This window comes from Corapipo altera, unplaced genomic scaffold, assembly GCF_003945725.1.
Source record: "Corapipo altera isolate COAL_440 unplaced genomic scaffold, ASM394572v1 48b, whole genome shotgun sequence".
Taxonomy (NCBI): domain Eukaryota; kingdom Metazoa; phylum Chordata; class Aves; order Passeriformes; family Pipridae; genus Corapipo; species Corapipo altera.
This window is the reverse complement of record NW_020884884.1, coordinates 4,948,191-4,957,051: the sequence shown is the minus strand read 5'-3', so window position 1 is coordinate 4,957,051 and position 8,861 is coordinate 4,948,191. Positions and strand designations below refer to the sequence as shown.

Below are 8,861 nucleotides of genomic sequence, written 5' to 3'. Positions count from 1 at the left end.
CATCCAACCTAAACCTGCGCTGGTGCAACTTGAGACCGTTTCCTCTTGTCCTACTGCTCGTTACCGGGGAGAAGAGACCGACTCCCACCTGGCTACAGCCTCCTCCCAGGCAGCTCCGGAGAGCGATAAGGTCCCCCCTGAGCCTCCTTCTCCCCAGGCTAAACACTGCAGGCCCCCACAGAGCTCCGCACGCCGAGCCCACCGCGACTCTTCCTGGGAGCAGCGCCGCGCACTGCTCGCCTGGTTCTTTAACCCCGGTGCACGTACATATCCCACGTCCTTTCCCGCAGCCGGAGCCGGCCGGCGGGAGGCGGAGCGGGGGTGCGCGGCATGGCGGGCGGCGCGGCGCGGCTGCTCCTGGCCGCGCTGCTGGCAGCGCTGCCGGCCGCCCCCGCCGAGCCGCAGCTGCGCTTCAGGCCGCCGGCCGAGGCCCCCGTGAGGCTCTTCACCGAGCCCGAGCTGGCCAGATACGACGGGCAGCAGGTAGGGCCGGCCGGGAGGGGTGCTGGGCGCCGAGGCCGGACTGGGCCGCGTTCCCCTCCTTTCCTGCCGCTCCGTGCCCTTAAACCGACTTAAAGCTGGTTCTTTCTCTTGCCGTGCTTTGCTTCTGCTTCCCAGGCAGCTATCAGCAAGACAAGAGGGCATGGTCTCAAGTTGTGCCAGGGGAGGTTTAGGTTAGATATTAGAAAGAATTTCTTTACAGAGAGGGTGGGCAGACATTGGAATGGGCTGCCCAGGGAAGTAGTGGATTTTCCGTCCCTGGAGATTTTTAAAAAGAGACTGATGTGGCACTTAGTGCCATGGTCTAGTAACCGCAGCAGTAGTGGATCAAGGGTTGGACTTGATGATCTTGGAGGTCCCTTCCAACCCAGCTGATTCTATGATTCTATGCTGCGCTGTTCCCTCAATCCCTCCGGCCCAGGAATTTTGGGGATCACCTGCCTTTTAGGCACCGTGAGAAGTTTGCAGGCGTCCCCTCTGTTCGTCTGTCCGGCTGGCAGCTGCCCATTTTGAAGCTGCACGCACACAATTAGATGGCATGTGCCTGTTTTATTGGTTGCCTGTTTGGCAAGGTACTCATGCCAGGGAATTTCAGATTACTGTAAATTGGAGCCAAAATATTTTTCCCTCTAATTCAGTAAACCATATATTTAGACCCCCTCCCCCCCCTTTTTTTTTTTACAAGATTATGGAAATAACGACGCAATTTCAACTTAAAAGTTTTTAGCTTTTTGTGATGCAGAAACCTCAGCAGAACTTCACATTCAAAACGATGAAGTCCTGTCTTAACACACATCAGCTTCTCTTCTGAAAAAACTTGCTGGCTGACCTTCTCAGGGTCTTCTCCAGATACTTACAAGAAACTAATCAACATCTGACTAAAAATACATCTTATGTGTAAAAGACAAAGCAGAAGCACTGGCTTATTAAGTAAAACAGATGTCAGCAGATTAGATTTGTGTGTTTATGCGTTCATCTGTTGTTTCTTAATCAAATAAAGAATGTTGTTGGCCATACACCCTTTTATTGTGGGCAATATCTATCTGCATTAGGAATAGAAAGATGCAGTGGATGGGCTTCAAGCAGACAAGAGGTGACCTGCAAGAGGAACGTGTTCTATGACTGTGTTGTTTACATTAAAAAGATTTGCTCGTTGCATATTGTTAAAATGTAAAAAAAAATCACAGCTTAAAGTACAAGCAAGAAATGTCAAGGGATGGAATGTGTACACTGGTATATGCACATAATAAGAGAAAAGACACAACAGATAATTTAATTCTCTCCTTTATGTCCTGAGTGCTTATGGATTTCATAGCTAAAACTAACTGCCTTTTGCCTACGCTTAAGTGCTGACGATATATTGATGGCTTTCTTTCCAGGAAGGACAGCCCATCTACCTGGCAGTGAAGGGAGTAGTATTTGATGTTACCTCTGGAAAAGGTTAGTTTGCCTCTCATCTGCTGTCTGCTTTGTTTTCATGTTATTATTCGGTCATTTGTTTTTAAATATTCCCAGTGTATTAGAAGCCTGCAACAAAAAGAACACATTTTTCCTCATTTAAAAAACTTGGGTTTCCTCCTCTGACAGCTCCCCTGCAAAGGTTTTGTATAGAACTTACACTGGTTTGAGATTACAGCACACATAGACAAGCCAGCACTGTCCAGTTAGCTTGGGCACTGCTGACAGAAATGCTGAAGACAGCTGCCCAGACCCCTGAGTCACCAGATGTGGGGTCAGGCCACATGGAAGCTGCTGCTACAGCACTTCATTGTCCTGACCAGATCAAAGCTAACTTGGTTGTACCTGTATGGCACTACACAATATCAACACTGCTGCAGCTCATCTTTTCCTTTTGTGCTGGTATTCATCCATCTGTGCTGTCCAAATGCCTGGTCAAAACTCTTTTAAGAGTTCACTGTAATTCTAAAAGTAGTGCAGGGGGCCAAGTAATTTTTTTTTCTCCTTAAAAATTTTCTTATTTCATAAGGCTTCTTGTCTTGTCATTTACACCTAAACCATCTATGGCTGAATTTGCTGTTTGTGCCTTCCCTAAGAACTACAGATATTTTAATTTGAACTCCTGCTACTTAATCCAGATTTGCTATAAAATGTTTGAAGGGGCCATGAGGGTCTTAGACACTTGTCTCAATGTCATCATAAGAAAACAAATGGCTTGTTGCTTTGTTAATACTAACCTTGTTAGCGCAGCTTGTCTGGTCATACATGCTGGCTGATCTATAAATCCTAAATTAGACAAGGCTTGCCATGCAAATTCTGGAGGCTACAAACATCTCATAAGAATGTAAAGCACAGCTTCCTAAATAATTGGTAAATTTTAAGACTGCAGTATAGGAATTTGAACAGCTATATAACCCCACCCTCTGTTGTTTTGGTTGGTTGGTTGGTTGGCTGGTTTTGTTGTTTGGTTTTTTTTTTTAAAGAGTAGGATATATTATCAAAAAGTAGCAAATCCAAAGTCAGTTTTGGAAAAGGAGGGTTTTAGACTTAAACCGTTGCTTTCAGATCACTGGCAAGTTTAAGAGGCTGGATGAAGAGTAGAGGCTGAACATAGCCTGTACATTGTGAGATTATCTCAGGATTTTATTTTTTTTTAAATCTGACAGAATTTTATGGAAAAGGAGCCCCATACAATGCTTTGGTTGGAAAAGACTCAACAAGAGGAGTTGCAAAGATGTCTCTGGATCCAGCAGATCTTACACATGACATAGTAAGAAAATGGACCATTGGTTTAATTCCATTTTTAAAAGTTAAATTATTTTGAAAGATGATGAATAATAATTTTAAATTACTTGTATTTATTTAAGATGATTCACGTATTTAAAACCAAAATACATTAATATTGTTTAACTACATAAAATAGATATGTATTTACTGCTCATGAAAGGTGCTAACAGCCTTCAAGGGGAGAGATTTTTATCTGTGGAATCAATACAACTTATGTAAGCATGTAAAGGGAAAATGACCTGCTGTTTAAAAATGCTCACAAAGAGAGTAAATCGCTTTCTTTGTCAGCTGGTTTAGTGTATCCTGTGTCACTGACGTGGCAGTGGATGCTTACTCTTTTACTTAGTTGAGATGTGATTTACTTATGGGAAAATGAAGGGAGGTTAGTGGTTTGTTTGACCTGAGTATATTAAAGTTTTGTCAAGGCTGAATTTGAATGAAAAGAATAAAATTACATATTATACAATTAAATTTGTTCATCATACTCTGCAAGGTAAACCCAAAAGCTGACCCTAAGTTTTATAGTCATCAGTAAAAAAGAAAAAATGCATGTCAATATCTATATTTTTATTTCTTTGAGACAGGACTTTCATTTCCCTATTTTGTTTAGACAGGACTCACAGAAGAGGAACTGAAGTCCCTGGATGATATCTTCAATAATGTTTATAAGGCCAAATATCCAATTGTTGGCTATACTTCTCGACGAATTCTGAATGAGGATGGCAGCCCCAACCTAGACTTTAAACCTGAAGATCAGCCACATTTCAACATTAAAGATGAGTTTTGAGGAACATTTTTGTACCTACAGAATGCCTGAGGAGAGGCACAGTGGAATATTAGATTGATTCTATGTTCTGGAGTTCATTACAACAATTAGTTATCACAAGCCCGTTTTCTGTTCAGAAAATATGTATGTGTGTGCAGGCATAGTTTAGAGGAAACAAACAGATCTGTAGTCATACACTTGGGCTGTTTGCTGTGAGATATGGGAATTATTTAACAGGCAAATTCTTTCTGCTTGGATTTCTCTGTTTACAAGTGTGTAATGTAAAATTCCATTCCTGAGAAGAGAGAAGGAAGGTTTTAATAATTGAAACATGACCAGTCTTTTTGTAAATCCCAAATTGTTTCTTACTCCTTGGAAAAGTGTGAATGCATTATCTAGACAAGCTAAAGTCAATTCTCTGTGCTTCATGTCAGGGTAGGTATCACAAGTACAAAGAGGTGCAATAGAGGCTTACATTTTAAAAAGCATTGTGGGGTTTAATATTTGATAGGTTTGAGAATACTGGATAAAAAGCAACTCAGTCTCTTAAAATGCAGTTACTGTAGAGTATTTCTGCAAAGCCTACAGGTGTAAACCAAGAAAAATAAATCTTATTTCCCCCATGAGAACTACTGTGACATTTTAAATATGACTATTATGTTATTTTTGGATAAATGACACTTTAATTTTTAAAAATAATTATCAAGGATGTCATCTATATTAGATTATGATTATTTCCTTCTAGCTCCCTCCACTCTTTCTCTGACAGAAAAAGGAAATGATAGCCCACTGTTTACCTCATAGTCTTACAGCACAAGTTTATTATAGCAGTTTAGTGTCCTGTGGATATTGTTAGCATCTTTATATTGACAATTTCAGCAATTTTAGCTCTGATTTTATGTGTCTCTTAGTTTTTCTTTGTTCTTACTCTGGCTTCATCATTGCTGTTCTAATGAAGCGTGCAGTCCCATGTTCCTCTTCCATTTAACCTAATATGAAACTGCAGATCCTGTAGGGTGAAAGCAGACCCCATTTATTGTCTTTCCTTGGAAAGACAAAAACACATTTATTGTGTTTCCTTGGCAGTCTTTCAGCAACAAGAGGACCATGAAAGCCTGTGCTATATAAATTGCTGCTAACCACTGACTTCCACTAACTTAAGAAGAATGTGAATTGTCATGAATGTGGATTTATCTGCCACTGTGACAGTTTGAATTGATATGGGAGAAACTAAGCAGCTGCTCTTAATACAGAATACTATTCTATATTAATAATACAGAAATAATAAAAATACAGTTATGTATTTTCTCTTTCTTCAGCATTTTGGCCATTTTCTTTGAAGGGAAGATTTTAGTAGGTGATTCTCCACTTCCTAGTTTCCAGGGGACAGCTGCCTGTCAGTTGAATAACTAGAAGAGCTGTTTCTATGCATTGTCCATCCTTTTACAATGTTACTGATTCTATTCTAAATTTGTTTTGACCACTTCATTTGCAGGAGGGACTCCATGGGCCCCCCTGCTGTTGGATGGTGCTCTGGGTAGAATAAATAAATTGGCATCTCAGAGAGTATTGATTCAGATTATTGCTTTTGTATTATTATTTATTATTATTACTGCTGACCTTTTGATTAGATACCAACAGCAGTTTTTTGCTCCTTGGTAATACCTGCCATCTTTATAGGAACATGTGTGGGTTTGGTGGTAGTGGTGGGTGGTTGGTTGCCAGCATTTCACAAATCATTTTCTCCTTCCCTTCCTTGTGTGCTTTTTTATGGGGCAGCTTCAGTAGTTGTGCTACTATGATTATTGTGAGAGTTTTTGCTTCATCTGGAACCGTCATATCCAGCTGCATTTCAAAAATGTTGTAGCTGATTGCAGCTCATCACCACTGAGTGCCTTAGTGTTACTGTTCTCTCCCTGCTTTCCCTGTTCTCACTATGAAGGTCACCTTTGCTGATCTCAAAGCAGATAACTCAGCTTCTATTTGTACTAAATTTCAGGTTCTTTTCAGTGAAGAAATGCTCCTGTTGCAACAGGAAATGGTGATACAAACCCCCTCTTGTAATGCAAGATCCTTTCGAATCCAACCTGCCCCCACTGTGTTTGTGAGGGAGATGCTTTAGTCTGTCCATTCTGTTATTAAAGACAAGATTATCACAACTGAGTGCACTTTTTGTTTGTATTTCAGTTTGGGAACTGGAGGATTCACATTTAATCACTTCCTAGGCTACTTCACTTGGGGTTCCCACTCAATAGAAGTGTGATGGTAATAAGGCTTTAAGTGGACATACATCCTTAGCACGTTTTTACTGACTGCTTTTTAAAAATGCATTGAGTACTCCAGTATTTCTTTTAGTGTAAAATTAACAACACTATTTTATGTCTAAGGTTCTTTTACTTGCCAACAGCCTGAAATTTATTTTGCTGTCTGCTATGGCTGTTTTGTTCAGTCAGCTGCATTTCCCTGACCTCTGTATATTCCAGTAAAACAGGTGCCCTCACAATCTATAAATTGCACTCAAAACAAGCTGTTTAACCTCCTTTGGAAAGTGCAGAATTTCTTTTCAATTTACTTGCTGCTTCCAGATAACATTGCAAATGTTATTATTTTTGCTGTACTGCTTCCAACATGCATCTTTAATGAATTACTGCATCAAGAATTGCCTGACTTTAGTATTTAATAATAGTTGAGTCTTATCTAGTTAAGAAGTATCAGACAGGTTCGTTCACTTAGAGGATGCATAACCTGAGTTGCTGTTTCCCACCTGGCACTCTTTTCAGTAGTCCCTCACTTTGATCCTAACATATTTGACTAATTTTTGTGACAGGATAGATTCTATCATCCCTGCTTTAAGACTTCTCTGTTTAACAACTGGAGCATCAGGACTACAAATATAAGCAACCATAATTCAATGAAGGGGTTATGAAATGCAAATGAAAGTATTATCTTTATTTTTGCAGTTGCAGAGACTGCAATTAAGAGAAATCCCACCAAGAATGTGTGTGTTAGCAGCTGTTAGTCACAGTTATTAGTTATTGCATCCTAATCTAAACAAGACCACCTGCCAGAACACAGGGGCTCTGAATCCTGCAGACTGAGCAGCTGAGATTTTTCCAAGAATTTGGGATTACACGTAAAATGAAGTTATTTCTTTCCTAACTCTAATGTGTATATGAACACTAATCTTTTTGTAGACCTTTACCAAAATATGAGTGTTTCATTGGTTTAAAAAAAAAAAATCAGATTTTCTATTAGTTTTCTTATGCAGAAAAGGCCTTGTGTTTCTTTGAAAACTGCAGCCTCAGCTACTGTCTTTGAGGTCTGATGATACTGCTGGCTGTGAATTCATAACAGGAGTCAATGTAGGATCATGTTTCAGACTGCACTTGTCAGACCTGCCAGACTTTCATGTTTCAGTAAAAACTAAAAGAAGATGCTTATCTGTTTAAATATAGCACCTTGGAATGGGAGAAGCCTGAACACAGTTTGTAAATCACCTCCTTTTACTTTTGTTCCAAAACTACCATCAGGCAATATACTCAACAAATGATAATTTGGAAAGGCATTAAATTGCTGCAGTTTTCTCTTGCAAGACTCCCAAGAACCTGTAGAACAAGAAAAAAGAAAAAGGTTTAGCCTACTTTCCCATATGTATTCTGTCTCTTTTATTGATCAATATATTTATCTGATACGAGCTTAATGTAATTTGCATCTGCTCAAGAGAAAATGGAAGAGATGTGAAAAATTTCACAGAGGAAGTCCAATGCTAATTTTTCAGCTGATCTTATTGAACTGAAAGGAAAAAAGTCAAAAAACATCTGACTACATTTGTTAGTGAAAAAACTGCCTTTCAGAAGGATTCAGCTGCACATCAGTAAGATGTGCTAAGTAGCTCTGATTAGTATTTGCATATTATCAGATGAACACTGGATATTCTCAGGGATATCTTGAAATCCCAGAACTGATGTAAGTGATGACAATCGTATGCTTCTATTATCCATCATCCATTTATGCTTTTGCCTAATGTTTTTTCTGTCCTTACAGGAAACAATATCCAAACCAAGCAACTTATATGACAAATACACACACCATAAGTAATAATCTGATAAAGTAAAATGATAAAAACCCATGAACTTATAACCTGAAAGCTATTTACATGGTATACAGAATGGCTGTATACCATCAACCCTTGTCTCTGAATGCTTTAAAACAAACAAAAAAATCCCTAAACTCTTAAATTTGTAGTAACTATTTCACTCAGAGTTCCATCTGCAAATGCCAGTTCAGACAGTTATAACATACAATGTGTCTGCTTTGACAGAACAATCAGTGCCATATCAAAAGGGGGTGTTTCTGAGACTATTCAGTCAGAGTCTCAAAGAACTAAGTCTATGATAGGTGGGTGTCACTGCTAGGAGTACACATAGCATAGGCATGATTCTGATCTTGGCATGACCAAAAAACCTCCTAACTCAGAAAACAGAATAGGTGGGAAATGAGAATATATCTTAGTGTGCTACTGGGACAATTTATACTGGCAAGGTAGATTTGGCAGAGCAGGTCTGATAACAGACAGTGCTTCCTATTTTTGCTTCTGTCAAATGTGGTCAATGATAACAATGTAAACTACTACCCATCTGTTGGTCTTTATGTAACACCTTCTGCTTTAGCTTTTTTTCTTCCTGTTTAGTAGAAGGTGTGAGTCCTAATTTACTTGTTTACAAAACTTACGCTCAGACCTTGGCTTGGGTCATCTGTTGACAAGAAATCCAAACTAAGAGAAACAGAGATTAATGTTCTGTGAAAAATAGACCTTTGTGCACCTGGATAAACTGCAGAGCCACAGGAA

General features: G+C 39.5%; 1 protein-coding gene across 1 annotated transcript; it reads left to right on the top strand.

Annotated features, from left to right (window-relative positions):
• Positions 1–324: 324 nt before the first annotated feature.
• Positions 325–6,171, top strand: NENF (neudesin neurotrophic factor). Its single transcript, XM_027641594.1, has 4 exons — positions 325–483; positions 1,881–1,941; positions 3,126–3,229; positions 3,857–6,171. The coding sequence occupies exons 1-4, from the start codon at positions 331–333 to the stop codon at positions 4,031–4,033; spliced, it is 495 nt and encodes a 164-aa protein (XP_027497395.1). The 5' UTR covers positions 325–330; the 3' UTR covers positions 4,034–6,171.
• The last annotated feature ends 2,690 nt before the right edge of the window (positions 6,172–8,861 follow it).

What these genes read in the sequence shown, in the direction of transcription:
- NENF (XM_027641594.1), top strand. Translation starts at nt 331, where the DNA reads ATGGCGGGCGGCGCGGCGCGGCTGCTCCTGGCCGCGCTGCTGGCAGCG. An exon ending in CCAGATACGACGGGCAGCAG is followed by an intron (nt 484 to 1,880) that starts GTAGGGCCGGCC and finishes CTTTCTTTCCAG; the next exon opens with GAAGGACAGCCCATCTACCT. An exon ending in CAGATCTTACACATGACATA is followed by an intron (nt 3,230 to 3,856) that starts GTAAGAAAATGG and finishes TATTTTGTTTAG; the next exon opens with ACAGGACTCACAGAAGAGGA.